Source organism: Eptatretus burgeri, chromosome 9 (genome assembly GCF_056783735.1).
Source record: "Eptatretus burgeri isolate ZD-2024b chromosome 9, Ebu_testis_v1, whole genome shotgun sequence".
Classification (NCBI taxonomy): domain Eukaryota; kingdom Metazoa; phylum Chordata; class Myxini; order Myxiniformes; family Myxinidae; genus Eptatretus; species Eptatretus burgeri.
The window spans coordinates 38600776-38625151 of NC_140969.1; the positions used below are offsets into that span (position 1 = coordinate 38600776).

Genomic DNA, 24376 nt, shown 5'->3' on the forward strand with positions numbered 1-24376 from the left:
ACACATTCTACATCCATTTCTAATACCCCCGGCTCCCGCTCGCCTTGAGACGCCATCTTATTTCTCGTAAAGGGTTAATTTAACTCGCTCGTAATTTGGAGGGAATCGGGGGTCGCTCCTCTCACCCCTGGACCGATTCCCGTGAATTTAGCTGGAGACAGGAGAGCCCGTTTTCCCGTTCTCCGATACCAGTGCCGCGAGGAGAGCGATGAGTTTATATCGCACGACCTGACACCAGTGTTGCGGATTCGCGCCCGCCGGCGTGCGAACGGTCACGTAACTCGAATCGTGGCACGTCGCCCACCGGACGGACAATCCCGTCGTGACCCCTCTCGGACTAACGCCGGGAACTAGTCACGGGTGGGCCTTTCGGCCTCACCACGATCGTGCCAATCGGCCCCCGCGTGGGACAGGGCTGCTCGCCAAATTCGACCTAACTAAGTACCCACACGGAGGGTAGACCGGGCGATCGCACCTCGCCCCAGGCTCGACACTCGGACACGGGCCACTTTAAGCGACCCGTTCGCTATCGGGATAACCGAGTGGTGTTATCGTCAACCCCGACGGTTCGATTAATTATCGGGCGTTTTAGCCCACGACCAACCCTTTACGTGAAGTAAGATGGAGATTCAATAAAGGAAAAGACGAAGCGAAACGGGAGAAACAGTTCAACATAGAGCACATTTATTTCGCGATGGCACACGGATAGCACACATATACAATTACACCAAAAGCAAATGTAAAAGAAGAAGAAACACACAATAATACACAAAAAGCAAATGTAAAAGCAAAACACAATGCAGATCTACCACCGACTACCGAGCACACGGCAACACTTATACAGTTTTACTTCACAGACGGCGCCGACAACACATATACTCAAAGCAAAAGAAAAGGACCACCCTCAAGGATGATGGGGGGGCAGACGGGCCTGGGGCCGAGACCGTGTCGGGCCTACCCGTCTGATGATGAGCCGCAAAATGGCGGTGGCGCCCCGACTCCGCGGGCCTCGCGGACAGTGTCTGGAATGGGGTGGGAACGGGGCCCCCTTCTCGCACTATCTCAGCGCGGAGTGAAACAGGAGGGGGTTGTTGATGCTCGGGGGAAGGAGGATATCTCCCTGGCTCGGGTCCCGCGACGAGCGTCTCCACCATGACCTCGGTCGTGTTGCCGGCCTCTCCTCTCCGCAGCTCCCCGACTCTGACACGAGCACCCCCTCGACTGCCTTCGCCGCCGCCACCTCTCCAACTCTCCACAGCTCCGTCCAACTGCCTTCTCCGACTCCTCTCTTGACTGGCTCTTCCCAACTCAACTCCGAACTCCACTTGACTGACTCCTACTACTCCTTTTCGGCGAGCGAACGCGGCCCTTTATAGCCCCCGTGGCTTCGCTCCTTCACCTTCGACCCTTTACCTCTGGCTGGCTCCCCATTGGACAGAGGAAAAGTGGGCGTGAATGCTTTTTGATCCATGAATCTGCATATAGCGATATTACTCCGACGCACCTGGAGGCGGGGCCAAATCGCCCCATGCTCGCTGATAGGACGGAACAGAAGTGGGCGTGAGTCGTTTTTGATCCGATTTCTTCGGAAAGGCTGGTGTTTCTTTGCACCCGCCGCTCGGCGCGCGCCCTGCACGAGTCCAGTATCGGTACCCACAAGCGGCGCGGGAAGGCGGTGATGCGATGGTTGCGAGGGCGAGTTGTGACGGTAAAGGTCGTGGCTGTTGTTGTGAAGCGGCGTTGCGGTTGGTGGTTGTTGTGTGATGGCTGTTGAGACGTGGTTGGTGGTGGTAGTAATGGTAGTAATGGCGGCTGGTCCAAAATAAAGATAGTAAAAGAAAAACGGCTATCGAGAGGGGTCGCAGCCCGAATGAATGACATTTATTCCCTCTAAACAACGGGTTTGGGCCTAACTACACATATACTTACAGAGATATCTCACCTAAGGGACCTGAATGGTGGTTTGCGAATTTCGTCAACCACAACAATATAAATGAATGATTTGTTACCCATTTGGGAAAATAAGATAAAATTTAACAACCATAAAAATCTTCCAAATTCATTAAGATGTCTCATAGTTGGTTCCGGCGGATGTGGAAAAACCTGCTTACTTTTAAAGATGCTCCTTTCTCCCAACTTTTTAGATTATGATAATTTAATAATTTTCACAAAGTCAAGTTTTAAACCTGAGTATCAACTACTCTCACAACGTTTTAATGCTGGTCTTTAAAAATAATAAATTATTGGTTTCTTTAAACTTCAAAACAAACTAAATGATTACAACATTGAAGATATAATACAACTATTTTATGATACACAGATATATAAAAAGAAATCAAGGCCAATAACTTGTATTCTTCATGATAATACGGAAGATAAACCTTCTCCCCAAGATTTGGATAAATCAAAAAAGAACCTCGTTATCTTTGATGATTGTGTTAATGAGAGAAACCAAATGGTAATGGATAGCTACTACACAAGAGGGAGACATTCTTCTTGTAAATGTATTTATCTTAGTCAATCATACTTTCAACTCCCTTGTCACTCAAAAAGATACAATGCTCATACTTTTATTTTATTCAATTTAAATTCAATCGATATAAACAATTTTTGGAGAGACAATTGTTCGACATTATGAAGTAAAAAGGAATTTGGGGATTATATGAAGCACACGACTGAAAAATATAAATATATTGTTGTGAAACAAGATGAGATATTAAGGGATATATTTTTTATTTTATAAACAATTACATATATAAATGGAAAATATTATTATAAATTTTGTGGGTAAATCTGCTTCTGGAAAAAAAAAAACTTTCATAAATCAAGGTTCTTGAATAGTACAAATTAAAAAAAAAATTGTTAATTTTCTAAAAAACCACCATATGGTTCGTATTGTATTTACAACAACCAGAGAAATGCGACCAGGAGAAGTAGAAGGTGAAGATTATTACTATATTTCAGTAGAGGAACGTATGCGATTGAGGAATGAAGGTCAAATATTTGAGGAGGTTTCTCTTGGTACAACAAATTATTCACATTGTAAGAGTGAGTTAAAGAAACCAAAAACTGGTGGTCTTGGGATATTAGAAACTAATCCAGAAGGAATGAGACAAATTATTAAACATCTGAGTGGTAATGGAGTTAAGATTTTATCATTCGGTTTTGATGTTGATGAAGAAAGTCAACGCAAACGGATGAAAAGCAGAGATACAAGTATTGGTGAAGAAGAAATTACAACTTGAATTAATGTTAATAAAGGATTTGATGAAATATTTAAAGAAAAGGATTTATTTGAACACATCTACTTTAATGATGAAGAAAAGGAAAATTTCTCTGTTGACCTTTACAATTCAGTGAATGATATTTTCCATAAATAAATGGATGCGAAAGAAAGAGCAAGAAGATTTAAGGAACATCAAGAGTTGGTTTCAAAAGTTGTAAAACAACAGGAAGACATAAAGAAGAAACACAGACAGAAACTAACGGGTGAAGAAGCATTTGAAAGAAAACAAGAGAAATTTTTTAATCCACTTAAAAAAATTTCCCAAGAAAAAATTATAGATGCTTCCACAGTGTCTACAATAGAATATACTCCAAAAAAAACTTCAAATGTTAAAAGATTTCAGTCAAATGATGGAGGAAGAATTAGAGCATATAGGATAATTAGAATATGATGATGAAGGATTATTTCAACAACTGGAAGAGATTAATGAACCCCCTGAGTATATTGTGAAGGCTCTTCAAAACAATGAATATTCAGTGGATTCAAAAACCAAAGCAAGACTCATTCCAACAGAACAACCAGCAATATTTCATCTTGTTCAAGAAAAGGGATTGATATTTTTATGATGAATCAAGGTTCTTGAGTTCTACTCAACCCCCTGTTAAACTAACTCTGAGATTAATGTTTCTCCTAACAAAAGATGGAAAACAAGGTTCAACTGTGAGGGATGAATCGGAGTATTTTGATAAACAATTGGATATGAAAAATAAGTATGATAGAGTATATATTGATCTGCTGGACTCTTTTAATAATTATAGGGTTAGTCTATCTAGTGAAAGTAGGAAGAATGAGAAGGAGAAACACATTATTCTGGCTTTAAGTAGGCTTGGTTCAGGTGTTAGTTTTCTTCCAAATGACCCATCACAATTAGTTCATTGACTGTTATTGCTGTTAGGTAGTAAGAAGGCTGGAAATAACAATTGTTTTAATGAAGCATCAGCCATTTTAGACCAGTTGATGAACATGAAAATAATTAATAAATGTCAATACAAAGACATTATATCACATATTAAATAAGATGAGAAGCACAATCTTTAGTTTTAATTTCACAACAAGTGACCACACATCTTCATTTCCATACCCACGACAACTTGACGCAACAAAAGAATATGAGGCGTCTTTATTGTCCATGGAAACTTATAATACCTTGTTTAATATAACCGAGAAAAATGACAAGTTTAGTTATAATTCGGGAAGTGGATACAAACGATAACAGTTTCATCAGGAGCATATGAGGTTTCTCAAATATCTTCCGAAATTGCTCGCCTTATGAAAGAACAGAGTGATGAACCAAAAAATATTGTTATAGACATTCAAAAACATACTTCAAAATCTCCGATTAAACTTAAAAATAACTACAAGGTTGATTTCACAATTGATAATAATTCATTTAGAGAGTTATTGGGTTTCTCCCCAAAAAAGATTGAAACTAATGGGACGTTTTGCAGTGATAATGTCATTCAAATATCCTCAGGCATAAATTTGGTATTAATTCACTGTGATTTAATTGATGGTGCTTATAATGATGGAATAAGAACAAAATACAATATTTTCATTCAGTGCATACTCAACCCCAATTGGTTATAAATTCAATATGGAACCCAAAAATCTGGTTTATCTACCTGTGTCAGGAAAAACCACATACAGAATAAATTTTAGGATAACTGACCAAGATAATTGCATGATTTCTTTTAATGGAGCAATTATATCCATCAGAATTCACCTATGTGAAGTTTTCCAATAAATAAATACGATGGTTATTGTGAGGAAACACGAGTGGGGAAAATATAAAATAATTACAGGGGATGGGATGTTCCTTTCCCCATACTACAAGGGTGAAGGTATGTATCTTGGTAGAGGATACTATAAACTTAAGAGACAAAGGGGTGTAGGACATCAATATAGAAAAAAAGGAGATGGGATAATTGATACTATAACGGGTATAGGTTCAACTATTCTCAAACATAAAGACCTAATTGGTTCAACTGCTTCTGCTGCGGGAAATGTAGCGGGTGCTATAAAGAGTATAAAAGATGCCCAAAAGGAATCTCATAAATTGCAAGCAATAAAAGAAATTAAGAAAGACAAAACTCAGTTGTCCTGTGCACCCCCACCTTTGATCCACCACCCCCCTCATCCCATCCCCCACCCTTCCCCACACACACACACATGGGGAGGGGAGAGGGATGAGGGGGGTGGTGGGTCGTTGGGGGAGCGCACCTACCCCCCAACCCTAACCCTCCCCCAACCCCACCTCCCCTTTACATCTCCTTTATTCTTTTTTTGCAATTCAAAATCAGATAATTATAAGGAAAGCATTTATGATTAAACAAAAGTAAAAACATTGAACAAAATCTTCTTTCGCAGCAGTTTGATGGTTTGTGATTTTGAAACTCGGTCAACATATTCTGTTCAAAACAGAGGGAAGAACAATTAGGGTATATAAAGATGATTATATCATGATATTAATAAAATAGTAAGAAGCCTGGTGTGTTGGCGCAGTGGTTAGGGCAGCGGCTTGGGATCCAAAAGGTCCTGAGTTCAAGCCCCGTTGGTCCACTGAATTAATACACCAGGGGGTTGACTCAGCCTGTCATCCTTCCGAGGTCGGTGAAATGAGTACCAGTGTACTGGGCCGGTGTATACCCCGGTTAAAATAGGTGTACCATATCCCTGTGTCGTAAGAGGCGACCAGGGTTGTGTCAGGAAGGGCATCCGACGTAAAACATGTGCCAAATCACTATGCGGATCATACGGATGATCCGCTGTGGCGACCCCTAACGGGAGCAGCCGAAAGAAGAAGAAGAAGATTAATAAAATAGTAAATAAAACATTTACCTCCAGAAGATTGAGTGTCATGTCAGATTCCTCCAGAAGATTAAGTTGTGTGTTTGGTTCATCCAGACAGGTGTTTAAACTGAAAAATAAAATTAAAAAACAATAATGAGTCAACACTCAAGAGAGATAGAGACAGAGGGAGAGAGACAAAGACAGAGACACACACAGGGAGAGAGAGAGAGAGAGAGAGAGAGAGAGAGAGAGAGAGAGAGAGAGAGAGAGAGAGAGAGAGAGAGAGAGAGAGAGAGAGAGAGTGAGAGAGAGAGAGAGAGAGCGAGAGAGAGAGATATAGATATAGATATAGACATAGATATAGATATACATATAGATATAGATATAGATATAGATATAGATATAGATATAGATATAGATATAGATATAGATATAGATATAGATATAGATATAGATATAGATATAGATATAGATATAGATATAGATATAGATATAGATATAGATATAGATATAGATATAGATATAGATAGAGATAGAGATAGAGATATAGATATAGATATAGATATAGATATAGATATAGATATAGATATAGATATAGATATAGATATAGATATAGATATAGATATAGATATAGATATAGATATAGATATAGATATAGATATAGATATAGATATAGAGATATAGATAGATAGATAGAGATATATAGATAGATAGATAGAGATATATAGATATATAGATAGAGATATATAGATATATAGATAGAGATATATAGATATATAGATAGAGATATATAGATATATAGATAGAGATATATAGATATATAGATATAGATATATAGATATATAGATAGATAGATAGAGATAGATATATATATATATATATATATATATATATATATATATATATATATATATATATATATATAAACATATACATAAATATACATATATATATATATATTTTGTTGTGGTTGACCAAATTCGCAAACCACCATTCAGGTCCCTTAGGTGAGATATCTCGGTAAGTATATGTGTAGTTAGGCCCAAACCCGTTGTCTAGAGGGAATAAATGTCATTCATGAGGGCTGCGACTCTATAGGATAGCCGTTTTTCTTTTACTATCTTTATTTTGGACCAGCCGCCATTATTACCACCACCAACCACGTCTCAACAGCCATCACACAACAACCACCAACCACAACGCGGCCATCACAACAACAACCACCAACCACAACGCCGCTTCACCACAACCGCCACGACCTTTACCGTCACAACTCGCCACCATCGCATCACCGTCATCTCGCGCCACTCGTGGGCACCGATGCTGGACTCGTGTAGAGCGCGCACCGAGCAGCGTGTTCAAAAGCATCGCGGACTTTCCGCAGAAAAACGGATCAAAAACGACTCACGCCCACTTTTGTTCCATCCAATCGGTGAGCGAGGGGCGATTTGGCCCCGCCTCCAGGGCGTTGGAGGGCGGTCGCTATATGCAAATTCATGGATCAAAAAGCATTCACGCCCACTTTTCCTCGGGCCAATGGGGAGCCAGCAAGAGAGGTGAAAGGTCGGAGGCAGAGGGTCAAAGATGAAGGAGCGAGGCCACGGGGGATATAAGGGGCCGCGTTCGTCAGTCGAGGCAGTTCAGTTCGCAGGAGGAGGAGTTGGAAGTGGAGAAGAGTTGAGTTCGAAGAAAGAGTTGAGTTGGAAGCGGAGGAGGAGTTGGAAGTGGAGAAGAGAGCAGTTCGCAGTTAGCAGTTCGCAGTTGGCAGTGCAGTTGGGAGTTTGCGGAGTCGAAGTGAAGAGGACGGAGCTGTGGAGAGGCGGCGGCGGCGAAGGCGGACGAGGGGGTGCTCGCGTCGGATTCGGGGAACTGCGGAGAGAAAGGCCGGCGGCGCGACCGAGGTCGTGGTGGAGACGCTCGTCGCAGGAACCGCGATTTTGTGAAATCCTCCTTTCCCCGAGCATCAGCAACCCCCTCCTGTTTCCCCCCGTGCTGAGATAGTGCGACAAAAGGGGGCCCCCTTCCCACCCCCTACCAGACACTGTCCGCGAGGCCCGCGGAGTTGAGGCACCACCGCCACTTCGCGTCTCATCATCAGACGGGTAGGCCCGACACGGTCTCGGCCCCAGGCCCGCCTACCCCCCTCATCCTGGAGGGTGGTTCTCTTTTCTTTTGCTTTGGGAATATGTGTTGTCGGCGCCGTCTGTGAAGTAAAATTGTATAAGTGTTGCCGAGTGCCCGGTAGTCGGATAGATCTGCATTGTCGCATTTGCTTTTTGTCTTCTTCTTTTCCATGTGCTTTTGCTGGAATTGTATATGTGTGCTTCCCGTGTGCCGCGAAATAAATGTGCTTATTGTTGAACTGTTTTCCCGCTTCGCTTCGTCATTTCTTTCATTGAATCCTCATCTTGCTTCACGTAAAGGGTTGGTCGTGGGTTAAGACGCCCGATAATTAATCGAACCGTCGAGGTCGACGAATAACACCGCTCGGTTATCCCGATAGTACGGAGCGGGTCGCTTAAGTGGCCCGTGTCCGAAGTCGACCTGCGGCGAGGTGCGATCGCCCGGTCTACCCTCCGTGTGGGTACTTAGGTAGGTCGAATTTGGCGAGCAACCCTATCCCACGCGGGGGCCGATTGGCACGATCGCGGTGAGACCGAAAGGTCCACCCGTGACTGGTTCCCGGTGTTAGTCCGAGAGGGTCACGACTGGATTGTCCGTCCGGTGGGCGACGTGCCGCGATTCGAGTTACGTGGCCGTTCGCACGCCGGCGGGCGCGAATCCACAACAATATATATATATATATATATATATATATATATATATATATATATATATATATATATATATATATATATATATATATATATATATATATATATATTCATTCGCACCTTTGACTCGACTCATTCGAGGTCAGAGGACGTGAGAGGACTTCTTTCCAGTCAACAAAAATGTCATTCAATTCTCTTCTGAACGATTGAATGTATTTAAGGATGTCGTTCATTTTGTGCCACTCGTCGTGGAATTCAAAGGTCTCAGTTTCCAGATCAGTTATCAACGATGTTCTTATTGGGGACAACCTGTTAGAAAAAAACATACAATAATTATTGGTTGTTTCGTGATTTATTTCTGTATAAAACAACAAATAATTAATTGGTTTAAGGATCTTACGTCTCCTCTTGTGAAAAAAAAAATTGATCGCAAGGGCAGAGTACTCCTCTGAACAATCCATTCTCTAAACAAAACATATGAAGTTCGCATTTGGCAATAAATAGGCCAAGTTAATGGGATCATGGGGAATTACACAACAATGGGTTTTTTGGGTGTGTCTCAAAGGAAATGACTTCGGGCTTTTTGGGCTTGGTTCGGGTATGAGGGCTGAAATAGAGATTTTATCTTTTCTTTCATTTAAAACTTACTTTTAAATATCTTCTTTTATTTAAAGTTGTTTTGTTTGCTTTTAGCTAAATTTTGTTCTGTTAGTGTTCTGATGATTTAATATACTAGTGCGGGCCCGTACGTGCAAAAAAAAACAAAAAACTTTCAAACCGCGTGCCAGAAACAACAACCACACAGGACGTTCCTTCGCTATCACATGCCCGTACGTGCGTGCCCGTATGTGCATGCCCGTATTTGCAAAAACAAAGAAAACAAAAAAATAAGAATTGTGACGTCATTCGTGATCTCATAGCACCGTGTCCTGTTATTGGTTTGACAAATAAATGGCCATAACTTGGGAACCACTTGTCCGATTAATATCAAACTTTGAAAAGGCACATACTCAGGGCCCCAGCAATATACCTGGCAAGTTTCATTGAGATCGGACCAGTGGTTGGTGAGAAACAGCGGTCGCAGACAGACACACAGACACACACACACAGAGATTGCTTGAATTATAGATAGATAAGCATGAGAGATATGGGCACAGAATACTTCCTCATTTTCACATCACGACTGTGCTCTTAAAGGCACTTCCTAATTTTGCAGAACCGAAGGAGGGATAGTGAACCTCCCTTTCTTTCGTGCTTGAAGAGATAAAGTGAATACACTCGATGGAAATGAATGTTAAAAGAAAATTAAATTAGTCTCAATTTTACATTTGCTTGTATGGGAGGGAAGGGGATAGGTGGGGAGAAAATGAGTCTCCTATTTTGAGCTTTTGGGAGCTTGGGTCAGAAAGTTTTTCCCTTTTTCCCCATTCATTTGAATGGGCAGCCCAGAAACCCCATTTATCGTCTACACACACACACACACACACACACACACACACACACACACACACACACACACACACACACACACACACACACACTCCGGGTCATACCACGCACATTACAAAGACTTAAAAAATATTTGTATTTAAATCTCACGATATAACGTGATTTTCATGAATTTCTTTGTATCTCATTATTCTGTTTTGGTCCCCAGCCCCTTCAACAAGGTCAGAGACAAAAGAATAACATATGCTTAAAAAACAAAAGAATAATTCTATTTACAGGGGGGGGGGGAACCACACACCTTGGGGTCGAATGAGACCACATTTCTGTTCATCAAAAGTGAACAACCACAGTCCTCCAGCGTCTCCTGCTGGCCATTAATTATCATTTTTAAATTTGGGTTCTGAAAAGTCAACGTGGTTCACAAATTACGTCTACCATTTCACACGCTGAACAACCCACCCCCATATCCACTACTTATTCCCCATCCCTTAACCACCTTATTTACAGCTATAACATGCATGGAATTGCTGGAAATACTTCCATTATACAATCTCAATTAAATGAGATTATTATTGTCTGGGAATGGGGCTGAGAGAATTGCCTAGAGGTATGCATACTCGCTTCTCAGCTGTCTAGCCTGGGTTTGAATCCTGATCCAGCTATAAACTGTCATCCCGGTGTTTCACAGGCATGGCAATTCATCAATGTGTGTGCCATCGCTCGGATGGACATTAAATGGGGGTCCCATCAGCCGGCATTGGTTTGTGGACGTTAAAGATCCCACGATATCCTTCGCGGAGAGTAGGCGAGCTATCACCGGCACCCTGCACAATTTAGAAATTCCTGCCCTAATCTACAGAGAGCACCGCATCAGTGGCACATCCGTGCCCTCAGCCAATGATGCTATCCTGTGCTGGTAATGGCTTTCCTTCTTTTCACAAAATTGAAAGTTTGAAGAAAGACAAGTGAGCAGATAACTTCACTAAGGACGAAAGAAGGAAGGATAACGCACAATCAAAAAGACATCAGAGCTTCACTCAATCATTACTTCTCTGAACTTTACCGTGCCAAGAGCATTGATGCTGAGATTGTGGAATCCCTGACTTGTTCCCTACCCACCTTATCAGAATCTGCATGTCTACAACTAGATAAGGAAGTAACTTTGGAGGAACTCCAGGCTGCCCTACAAACTTTACCAACCGGCAAGGCCTCCAGCCTAGATGGATGCCTGTAGAACTCCGCAAAACCTTCTGGGACCTCCTGGGACCAGAGCTACTCGAAGTTCTGATCAACGGTCCATGATCGGGCTCATTGCCATTAAGCTGTCGCATGGCTGTACTTGCTGTTGTCCCCAAAAAAGGCGATCTTCAGCAACCGTACAACTGGCGTCCCACCTCATTGCTTTGCACAGATTATAACATATTCTCAAAGGCTCTCACCAACCGACTCAGGCCCGTGATTAGTCAGTTTCAAGATAGGAACAGTAAATGTTAATGGTGGTGGGAGTCTGCTCCGCAAGATCCAAATTAAACAGCTGGTGGAGGTCAATGATCTCATCAAGGTTTTGTTACAAGAGACCCATGCTGTCCGTTCTGTTCAGGCTCAGTGGTGACTATTCATGGGTAAGGAATGTTTCTTTAGTAACAACTCCTCGTTGAAGGCAGGCATCATGTTTGTCTTCGGGAAACATTTCCATCCGTCCCGCCTTCAATTTGTTATTTGCAAAATCGAAGATTTTCGATTGACTTGAAATTTAAAGACGATTTATATTTTAGGTTACTGAATTAAACTAGCCAATTATTTTTGCATTCAACATAGGCTCAAGGTCAACACTAAGGTGGTATTTCGAAAATCCTCAATTTTCATCCAAATGACTTGAAATTTGAAAAGGATTTATGTTTCACCTCTTTCAATGACATATTTGGGCTCTTGATATTTTATGTTGTGCTTGGTAAATCACTGATACGACAATGGTGATTTATAAGACATCAACATGTTAGAGCTTATTGATGGCTTTACAGTTAAAGCTGTTGACTAGATCTTAAGGTCTTTCATTCAGGCCCCAAGCTATGCTAAAATAACACCAAGCGGGATGAGGACCAACTCACTAGGAAAAGTGTGCCAGACGAGTATCCAGCATTGGAGAGGCCACCCATCCATGATTGTGCCCCCAAGCCAGTGAAACTAAACCTTTTCTTAGCTCGTTCCCTCCCAGGTTTCTGCAGGGTGTACATGGTTTACCAGTAACCTTCTTCTTGTTAAACTCTCAAAATCCAGACTCACTGCTCACCTCTTCTCATTTGTTAGTTTTCGGTTGGTTTCTTCCTTTTCTGTCTCACCCCCTTTCCCCTTCGTTCTCTTGCTGTGTTTCATTCAGCTTGTTCACTCCATGTGTTCTCTCCCTCACCTTGATCTCACTCTCACTTCATGTTTCCCCATTTCCATTTTGTTCACTTCAATTCTGCTCTGGCTCTTCAAGCTATGCAATGCCTCGATCATGTACACAAAAAAAGCCTTGGCAGCTTTATGTGACTGACCGTGTTAAGGAGGATCATCCATCATCTATCAATATGTAGCTTATTTTGCTGAATACGGTAGGTTGTAATTAGCAATCATTAAGAGGCCTGTATTATCTGGTGGTCCTCCCTTAAAAGTGTCCACATAAAGTGACAATTTCATCGACTTCACAAGGATTTAGTTTCTAAATCTCACCATCATCCGCAGGGCTTTTCTTTTCTCGGTGTATACTTATTGATCTGTAATGATTGACGAAGTAGAGACATGCATACTGCGATAAATGAGAGCCAAGTAGTTTATTAGAGGTATTGCTCACCACCCAGTTTATTAAAGACATTTCACAACACCGCAGAAAGAGAGTGAACATTCAAAGCGAACATAAAGATGTGAAATTTGCCTCATTGGCCTCAAATACAGGGAGGTCTTTCAAAGATAATTTTTGTCTCATGTTATTGTTATTTTTTTCCAGTTTACATTCAGTGCTTTACTCAAATTGTCACCTTGCTTCTGACAAAAAAAAGTTTCGAAATTTTGAATTTTCTTTCACATGAAGCCAATTCATTCACATTTTGAATAGTGTTGACATTTTGGGGCTTGACATTTTTTTTCTATTAATCAGCATGTTGCATGTCAAGTGATCAATAAAAAAGGAAGAGTATGTGGAAGAAGAGATAAGCAGGTGGACATAGCATCAATTACAAATAAAAGAAGTGCATAAAATGAAAAAAGCAAAGCATTTATGGTGTAGGTTGCATTTTTTTTTTTCTTCAATGATCTTTCTTCAACCTACAACAAAAAAAGAAAGAAAGACAATTACATCACTGACCATCAAAAGCAAAACAAGGTAATAATTAATGAACTAACACTTTGACATTGTGTCTTGCATTTTTACAAAAGTAGAAACACCCACTCCCTTCGGAAGCAACCTGGAGGGATCGAGGGGGGATGTGGGGCAATATATTTTTTGGGCCATGGCTAAAAATCCCCCTTGTCTGCAGCAGGGATCAATAAACCACTTACACTGTGCCACGTGTATCGGCAAACATTGCAAGTTGGCTCCTCCCCCCACCCTCGCAGGGTGGGGGGGTGTCCATGACCTGATCCTGGGTACTCCCAATAGATATGCAAGATGGTAGAGATCAGCCTCACCATGTTTTTCTATGATTTTCACACACACACACACACACACACACACACACACACACACACACACACACACACACACACACACACACACACACACACACACACACACACACACACACACACACACACACACACACACACACACACACACACACACACACACAATGACCAAATGCCAAGATCACAAAAATGAAGTGAAAAGATCCTGGAAGCTGAAGAAATCCAAAATTGTAACAGTGGTGATTGGAGCAACGGGAACGATGAAGAAGAATCTGACAGAGCTCTTAAAAATCATCCCTGGGAATATTACTACAAATGAACTACAGTTGGAAGCCATCCTGGGCTCAGTGACGATCCTGAACAGAGTCCTTGGTGTAAAACTTTGAAAACAAAACTTCACAGCTTGGTTCATGAATCATGATCCCTTACCGAAATGAAGGTGGATACTTTGAGACCTGGGAAGACTCCGTTCCACCTTCTGAAACCCGCATATGGAGATAACCAATGACACCCACACAGAATTACATTATTTAATATAGTAGGATTATAAAACCAAAACTCCAACTTTTTTATTATCATTGTTTTAAAAAGATTTACATCGTGATCATAAGAGATTCCTTTTTGTCGGCCCTGGCGAGGAAGTATAAAGAGTTGATTTATTTATGAGGGATGTTCAAAAAGTTATACGAATGAGTACCTCCTTTGTAGAACTTGTTTGAATGGGCATTTATTGTTTTAATTGTTTTACCCCAATTTTGTTGCTGGATATTCTGGTTAAGGTTATAAATACATTTGAAAATAGTGAGGTAGCTCTGATCTCAGGATCAGGCATTCAATATATTAGCAATGTTGTTCCAGTAACCTCTTCCTGATTAAACTCCAAAAATCCTGACTGACGACACAGCTCAACCCTTATTCCTTACCTCTCTATGTCTGTGAAACCACCACCTTGAGGCTATTTTGTTCCACTCTACTCCCTAGGGCTTCAATGCAAGCAATGCACTCCCATCTTAAGTCATCCAACATCCTCAACCCTATATCTCTTTTTTAATCTCCATCGAGCATTTTAGCCCAAATCTCTTGCTTGCAAATTACTGTTTCCTCCTCTCCTTTCTTTCTGTTTGTTCATTCCCTAACTTATTGTGTCCAAGAGTTGTCTCACTGCCCCACCATCACTCGCACTCCCTGTCACCTCGCTCTTCCATGAGCCTAAATCTTATAAGGAAAGAAAAAAAAAACATTAAAAAGAATTCCCTTTTTCGTTATAATAAACAGGAATGAGATGAGTGCATCAAACAGGAACATGCAAGTGCTCTTTGTTCATGACAATGTAAACTTACCATTGACTAAATCCCAACAAGTCCTACCCGACTTGAGTCTGGCAACCTAAAAAGCGAATAAAATATATGTAAGGATATGGAAAACGATAGTAACAACATTCTGATAATCAATCTCAGAGTATTTTCCACCATCCATATAAGTTGTTTAGGTTACAAGTTTCGACATACAGTATTTCATCGATAGTCCATAGAGATAACTGAAAGTGAAACGATTGCTTTAATACCAATGGATTCCAATGGGAGAGATGAATTATGCAACGGGGAGAGAGATTTGAATTTTGGGATTTGGCATTTTGGGACAAATTTCCCTCACAAAGAAAAAGTATAATTGAGGGAACATTTGTAAATTTGCATCTATAAAGACTAAACAAACAAAACGTTTTGGACAAGCTGATATATTTATCAGAAATACAAAACGGTCAATGAAAAACAAGTAATGCAGGCTCTTGGCCTTGAAGACCATGAAGTGTACAGACATTTGTGCTCGAACAATTATAGATGTATCGCCTCATGGTTAAATTATAAAGGAGAAAATGGGGAGAGATCCCTCACCATGGACCAGAACTCAGAAGGGGCAGTTTACAATGGCCACGTTAATTTTCACAAAATTACAACAACAACAAGAAATACAATAAAAACAAAATGTATTATGGAAATACAATACATAGTTAAAGAGACAATAAACAAGTACATCAACAAATGTATGTCACTCTCACTTCATGCTCTCTCCTCCACTAAGCAGAGTTCTGTAGGTTTCAATCTCCTTCTCCAGCTTCATCTTCTCATCAAGCAAAGCTGAATACTTGCATAACTGTTCGTTGATGTTTGAACGTGATGTGGCAATATCATTTTCCAGGCAAGCTACTGCATTCAAATATTGCTCCAGTTCTCGGGCCTTGCGGTCATTTATGTCTGCCAGTTGGTCTTCCAAGGAGTTACACTGCGGGTGTAAAGATACATGAATTGTAGTTAATATTGTAGTGGGGTGTGCTCAATACATTGATCATGAATAAAATTCAATGGCTGAGACTAATTATTTTGATGATTTGATTCAGACATATTTTACTCTCAAAGTAATAGTTTTAAGTATGAATTGGATGGTAACTATAACAACACTAGTATAAAAGCCCATCAAAATGATGGCTTGGAGTTATTTTATTAAACTGGAACATGTGAATTTTTCGTAGCAAAAAGCGTTATTTTAAAACACTACATGTACAAATGTTACCCTATTTTCTTTATCTTCTGGGATGTTTCATGTCGACGATACAGCCTCCTGAGCATGCCAAAGTCTGAAGGCTCAGCCTAGCGTCAGGTGCGCTTATGTCTTTATTTATTAGACATCTATGGACGTATAGGAACACCTGTCTTACTCTGCATGTGTTACACATCATGTGCAGCGAATTTCACCTCCCTGCACCTTGTATTTATTGTTCTTGTTTTTTTTTTTTTTAAGTGCTTATGTACACCGCCGTTGAGGCTCAGTCTCTCGAGGTTTATACAGTATAACGTAGTAACAGCCAAAATATTTTGAATAACATTCTGAGGGCATTCCCATGCCTGTTCTGTCCTTTTGTTCTTTTTTTTTTACTTCCTTTTCCTATCTGGCATCTCTTCATGGATTACAAAGCATGCAATGGCCACTTGTATAAACGTGGATCAATGTGTGACTAGTTTGCCTACAATAGCACCTTGTAGTAACAATTTCATGTTGTAAAAGTAGTTATCAAGGGTGATGCATAAAGCTGGTGGTGTTGATGCTTCTTTACCAAGCCACGCAATGTCTCCATTTCTGTTTGGATGCTTTGCATGGAACGTCGGGTTTCCACAACCTCATTTTTAGCTGTACTGCATGCCTGGTCCTGCTTGACCACCACAGCTTTCACCTGCTCTGCCTGCAATACAAACAGCAAGATATGTACATGGTTATACTGCAATGTGTCTGTTGAGAATCAAATTGGAATATGGCATGCTACTAATTGTGCTGGAAACTGTCGTTTGCCCTATTTTCTTGGAAAGCATGGCGAAAGGTAATCTTCATTCATAGGTAGCAAAAGGCTGTGGGGTAGCATCATTGGCTGAGGGAGCGGCTGTGCCGCTGATGCAATGCCCTCTACTGGTTAAGGCAGGAATTTGGAATTTGTTCATGGTTCCGGCGATAGCTTGCTTACTCTTCGCGAAGGACACCCTGGGATCTTTAATGTCCACCAACGTATGCTGGAAGATTGGACACACTCCATCCGAGGGAGGGCACAAATATTTATGAATCACTGGCAAAAGGTAATTATGTTGTGTGAAACGATTTGTTGATTTTACATGTCGAATTGAGTTTTAGATGTTTGGCTATGTTATAAATTTTTTTAACATCTTCTGGGTCAGATCATGTGCAAAGCAATGTGCAGATACAGCACTTATGAATTTGTATCACATAGGCAAGGCATTTAAATCAAAATGCACTCTTTAGAGAATTAATCTCATCCAATTGTTTTTGTCTGTTTCACACCTGTTTGGCCATTGGAACGTCCCTGGTATGAGTACAGGAATGACCATTTTTTTTATTCAAGGCTGCTGTACAAACATCATCATGAAGGGAACATGCTGCAGTCCATTTACAAGTCATTAAATGGATAATTAAATTTCACTGATCTCTCAGTCAGAGTACATTATGGGACTGGTTATTTTTTTATGATGTCTTGAAAACAAGCTTGATGCTCATGAAAGAACAAAAGCAACGAAGAAGTGTGTGTGTGTGTGTGTGTGTGTGTGTGTGTGTGTGTGTGTGTGTGTGTGTGTGTGTGTGTGTGTGTGTGTGTGTGTGTGTGTGTGTGTGTGTGTGTGTGTATATACACATTGTGTAAGCATACGAATTATGTTTCACCATTGTCTCAGGTTGCACACTTGCTACCTGAGATTTTTCATAAAGTTATTTTAATGTTTTTTTTTTCATTTATTTTTACTTTCATTTGTGGATGTTGTGCAATGATTCTGTGATTTTTTTTTCTGGTGTACTGGCTTCGATGTCCATCAGCACGCAAAATTTCAGCTTTCTACGTAACCCGAAAGGTACTGATCTTTAATATCAGTCAGTCAGTCAGTCAGTGGTGAGAAAGAGCTTTATATTTTATGTACATATATATATATATATATATATATATATATATATATATATATATATATATATATATATATTCACTGACCTGTTGTTGAAAAGCCTGTTCAGCTTCAGCCCTGTTCTGTTGCATAATTACTTCATACTTCCTTCTCATGTCTTCCAACATCTGCTGAATGTCTGGGCCTGATTTAGCATCGACCTCTATGGACATGTTCGAACCAGCAATCTGTGCCTTCAAGGCTGCAACTTCCTGCATTGGAGAAAAGGGGACATGAGGTTGGTTACATATATTATTTTCTGTCATTTTTAAGACACAAGAACTGCATGATGACATTAATAACTGGAATGAGCGATCAAAGATTGAATTCCCTTTTCCAGACGTGTTTTGTGTTGTTTGATTGTACGTATTTTATCGACGTACTCATATTCTAATTGTACATACTTCATGGAGGTACTCGCATTCTAATTGTACATACTTTATAAACGTACTAACATTCTAATGATACATACTTTTTAAACGTACTAACATTCTAATGATACATACTTTATAGACATAATATTAACATTCTAATTGTAATACTTTCTGGACATACTAACATTCGAATTTTACACACTTCATCGAGGTACTAACATTCTAACTGTACGTAGTTTATAGACATATTAACATTCTAATTGTACATAATTTATGGAGGTACTAACATTCTAACTGTGCATACTTTATAGACATAATATTAACATTCTAATTGTACATACTTTATGGACATACAACATTCTAATGATGCATACTTTATAGACATAATATTAACATTCTAATTGTACATACTTCTTGGACGTACTAACATTCTAATGATACATACTTTATAGACATAATACTAACATTCTAATTGCACATACTTTATGGAGGTACTAACATTCTAATGATACATACTTTATCGACATAATACTAACATTCTAATTGTACATACTTTATGGACGTACTAACATTCTAATGATACATACTTTATAGACATAATATTAACATTCTATTTGTACATACTTTATAAACATACTCACATTCTAATTGTACATACTTTATGGACATACTGCATAAACATTCCAATTGTACATACTTTATGGACGTACTAACATTCTAATGATACATTCTTTATAGACATAATATTAACATTCTAATTGTAATACTTTATTAATGTACTCACATTCTACTTGTACATAATTTATAAACGTACTAACATTCTAATGATACATACTTCATAGACATAATATTAACATTCTAATTGTACATACTTTATGGACGTACTAGCATTCGAATTTACATACTTCATCGAGGTACTAAGATTCTAACTGTACATACTTTATAGACATATTAACATTCTAATTGTACATACTTTATGGACATACTGCATAAACATTCCAATTGTACATACTTTATAGACGTACTAACATTCTAATTGTACATACTTCATAGAGGTACTCGTATTCTAATTGTACATACTTTATAGACAAACTAACATTCGAATTGTGCATACTTTATAAATGTACTAACATTCTAATGATACATACTTTATGGACATATTAACATTCTAATTGGATATACTTTATAGACATACTAACATTCGAATTGTGCATACTTTATAAACGTACTAACATTCTAATGATACATACTTTATGGACATATTAACATTCTAATTGTACATACTTTATAGACATACTAACATTGTAATTGTACATACTTTATAGACGTACTAACATTCTAATGATGCATACTTTATGGACATATTAACATTATAATTAGATATACTTTATGGACAGACTGCATAAACATTCTAATTGTACATACTTTATGGACATACTGCATAAACATTCTAATTGTACATACTTTATGAATGTACTGCATAAACATTCTAATTGTACATACTTTATGGACGTACAAATATTCTAATTGTACATACTTGATGGATGTACTCACATTCTAATTGTACATATGTTATAGACATATACACATTATAATTGTATATATTTTGTAGATGTACTCACATTCTAAAGTATGTGCAGTGGAGTACTGTAAGGAGGTACTTAGTTGAATGAAGAGAACGTGTCCTACTGGCTACCACTAGGTGGCGTCTGTGGCCTACGTGTGCGGACAAATATACAGAAACAAACAAACAAAGAGAAACAATCCAAATTCCCCAATCCGCAGACGAGGGCAACTAAAAGGGCACTCAGTAGAGCACATACCTCCGCCAAGATGAACAGTTTATGTTTTGTAATCCACTGATGGGATGGATCTGGCTCCGGAGCTGAATCAAAATCAAATCAGCTTGTCATTGTCATCTAACCAACTCTTCCACCAAGTTTCAGCCCAATCCGTCCATAACTTATTGACATATCGTGCTATACAGTCTATAGATTTGGCCCCATCTCTAAATGGTGAAAAATCGCTTCAAAAATTCTACTATCCAGATCCGGATCTTCACCAAAATCTCATCATCACCAAAACCTCCTTGTCACATACCCATTCTGTCCACAAGGTTTCGTTCGAATTTGTCCACAATGTTTTGAGATACCCTGCTCACAGACAGGGAGTGAAAACATCTACCTTTGGTGGCAGAAGTAACACGAAAGATCATTTGACCTTTACAGGCTATATAGATTCATGTAATCTGAGAACCTACAGTTCCTACTCCGTTGCAAACTGACTGTCACATCACCGTTAAACGATAACTTTGGGAATGTGCTCGGCCAATAAGTCATCCAATAAAGTCACACATCCTCATACAGTCACCCCGTAAAGAACACATCGACAATGATTTGTATATTGTAAAAAAGGAACCAATCTAATCACATTATTAATTAAATCAATGTATGTGTGATCTAGCAGGATACCCATCACACACAGACAAACCCCCTCTATAACGGGTATATAGATAAGAAAGGTATGGCCCATGACATGCCTATCTAGGCTTTACTGGTGTTAGTCAACAAGAGTGTATTGTCCAGGCAGGAGTCCACATAGGTGTTCTGTCATCTGTGTCTCCATGCTACAGTCCCATATTAAGTGCTACCAGCACTGCCAATGAAGCCCCATTTCTGCATCAGTCCTCAAGGAGCTAAGATATTGCCAAGTAGGCCTGGAGTCTTTCACACGAAGAGAAAATTTTTGATCTAGTTTGATCAATATCTATTTGGTGACGTCTCTGTTGTAAGTAGGATTTCCAATCAGAAATTTTTCCCTGCTTGATGGTAGCATCAAGGAAATATGTGGAGTGCAAGCTGCTGCACCTTGACTTCAGTCTATTGTGTGCATGTTGCTACTGGGACATTTAGTGGCCATTATCTGTGGATTGCCATCTTTTTCAGCTTTGCTTGCAACTGTCCTCTACTATCTGGAGTTGCAATTCTAGAGAGTAGAAACAAATCATCTACCTTGGTTGCGTTAAGGTAGTTGCCAATGCAATGGCAGGGGGGGGGAGTTGAGAGCGGGATTCAGTTTGTTGGCATGTGTCAAGCGTTCCGATGCTCTGCAGGCATAAACTGTGACAAGGGCACGTTATTACCTTCGTCATCAAAGGTGAAGGAGGGTATGTTTCCATCCATCTCTGTCTGTTTGTCTCTTAGTCTGCTTACAAGATATCTCAAAAAGTTGTGGATGGATCCAGATGGTGGACAGGTTCGGTGTGTGACAACAATGAACTGATTCGATTTTGGAGAAGATCCGGATCCGCATCCAACTACGAGAAAATTTTAAGTGATTCTTTACCATTGAGAGATTGGGCCAAAAACTATATCTAGCACGATATCTCAAAAAGTTGTGAACGGATTCGGACGAAACTTGGTGGACACGTTGGGTGTGTGACAAGGAAGAATTGATTCAATTTCGGTGAAGATCCGAATCCGGTTCTGGATATGAGAATTATTTAATTTTTAAAGTGATTCTTCACCGTTGAGAGATTGGGTGAAAAATGATATTGTTCTGTATATCATGATATTTCAAAAATGTATTGGGCCCGATATGTTCTCATGCATCAGGCATTACGTGGCAGAGGTATACGCTCTACCGAGTGCCCTTCTAGTTTTTATCTGCACCTATAATTTAATTTGTAATTTTAATCTCTGCGACAGAGGAAAAAGGGGGATGTTTTGAGCATCTATTGGAGACAAAGGGGTCAAAAGGTTTACCATTGTGTGTATGCAATCTGATAGTTGATCTCTTTGGTTTATATCGTGTGTGTGTGTGTGTGTGTGTGTGTGTGTGTGTGTGTGTGTGTGTGTGTGTGTGTGTGTGTGTGTGTGTGTGTGTGTGTGTGTGTGTGTGTGTGTGTGTGTGTGTGTGTGTGTGTGTGTGTGTGTGTGTGTGTGTGTGTGTGTATATATATATATATATATATATATATATATATATATATATATATATATAAAAATATATAAATATATATATATATATACACACATACACTTATAACACGTCAAGTCGTCTTCATCGGTTGTTTTTTTAAATGCAACATAATTTTTTCCGCATGTTTTACACAAGGCCTTAACATACAGTATATGTGTAAGATATATTGCACTTTAAAATAACTTAATTGTTAAATTCCCACAACAATTTAGCCCACCTCTTCATGGTTCTTCCTCATGAAGTTCAGTTCTTCTTGCAGACCTTCAATGTCACACTCAAGATCTGATCTAGCTAAGGTATACTCATCATGCAGAGAATGCAGATTGGCAATGTCAGCCTCCACGGAATTGCGTAGTGTGTTTTCATTTTCCCACCTGTGAGCAGTGAGCAAAGTTAGTTTTTATTATTCTCAGGTCTACTTGCAGCCCATTATATAAAAAAGCACAATGAAGTGCTATTGTTTACCCACACAGTCACAGTTGGTCAAAAGCTTTTTAAAGGTCAGTTGTTCTCACTTTGTTTTAAAGTCATCAGCAGCAAGTCGGGCATTGTCGATCTCCAGGCCAATCTTTGCATTCTCCATGATCTGCTGGACGATCTGTGTTTTGGAATGAAAAGAGACACCAAAGATCATAATGACTCCAAGAATACATCCACAATAACCTCTGAGTGATTAATTAGCAGAATCGTGTTGGATCATTTTCCCTGGAGACCTTGAAGTGAGCTGCATACTTGGATAAAACATCAATGAAGTTCCAAAAAGTAAATGCAACAACTGTTAAATCTCTCAGTTCTCCACAGTTACCAAGATAACACTTCCAAAGATATCCAACATATCGATTCTAACGTTTGTCAATGTGTAAACACAGTGAGTCCATGGACGAATAGTTTTTTATGAAATAACTCACCGTGTTTTTCAGGTCAGTGATGATTTCAAAGTAATGGTTGTAATCTTTATTTTCTGGACCTCTTCCCTGAAGCAGCTCCTTGATTTTGAGCTCAATTTCTGCATTGCTCCTCTCAAGGGATTGGACTTTTTCTAAGTATCGGGCCAGGCGGTCATTTAGACCCTGCATTGCTTGCTTCTCATTCCCTTGCAGACTGCTTGAACCCATTCTTATCGAACCGCCGCTATAGCTACCACCACCACCACCACCAACAAAGTTACTACCACAATAGCCACCATAGCCACCACCACCAAAGTTACTCCGATGGCTGCTAGCAAAGGAAGTGGTCAAACTTAGAGACATATCTACTGGACAGGACAACGACTTTGAAGAGAGAATTCTCAAAGAAGGAGATAGAAGCTCCTTTGGTGATCCTTGCTTTTATAGCGGACTCGGAGCTTGAGGAGGCAGGCTGTTGCTCTCATGATTGATGGTTCAAATTCTACCCTCGAGGGCTTGGCTAAGTTTTCTGTTCAAACAGTTTAATCTCTTGGCACTGACACAGCAGCTTGTCTTTCTCGAAAAAAGAAATTCACTCTCCAGATACCAACGCCCACATTGTTTCACCGAAACAACCCTTGTATGCCAATCTACCTCACCCATCCCCTCCTCTTTACTTCAA

The 24376-nt window shown here is 39.8% G+C and overlaps 1 protein-coding gene and 1 long non-coding RNA gene across 2 annotated transcripts in view; both read right to left on the reverse strand.

Moving 5' to 3' along the window:
• The window catches only part of LOC147019937 (uncharacterized), a 60038-nt gene extending 35922 nt beyond the window's left edge, over positions 1-24116 (reverse strand). The window contains exons 1-7 of the mRNA XM_085893770.1: positions 23716-24116; positions 23323-23405; positions 23025-23181; positions 18500-18664; positions 17072-17197; positions 16019-16242; positions 15310-15348 (exon numbers count right to left, since the gene is read on the reverse strand). Coding sequence (XP_085749896.1) covers positions 15310-15348; positions 16019-16242; positions 17072-17197; positions 18500-18664; positions 23025-23181; positions 23323-23405; positions 23716-24057 — 1136 coding nt within the window. The 5' untranslated portion in view covers positions 24058-24116. The remainder of the gene's footprint in view (positions 1-15309; positions 15349-16018; positions 16243-17071; positions 17198-18499; positions 18665-23024; positions 23182-23322; positions 23406-23715) is intronic.
• On the reverse strand, positions 5549-9305 carry LOC147019938 (uncharacterized). Its single transcript, XR_015061585.1, has 3 exons — positions 8971-9305; positions 6125-6203; positions 5549-5694 (listed from the first exon to the last, which is right to left on the reverse strand). It is a non-coding gene; the product is annotated as an uncharacterized LOC147019938 (long non-coding RNA).
• Positions 24117-24376: the final 260 nt, after the last annotated feature.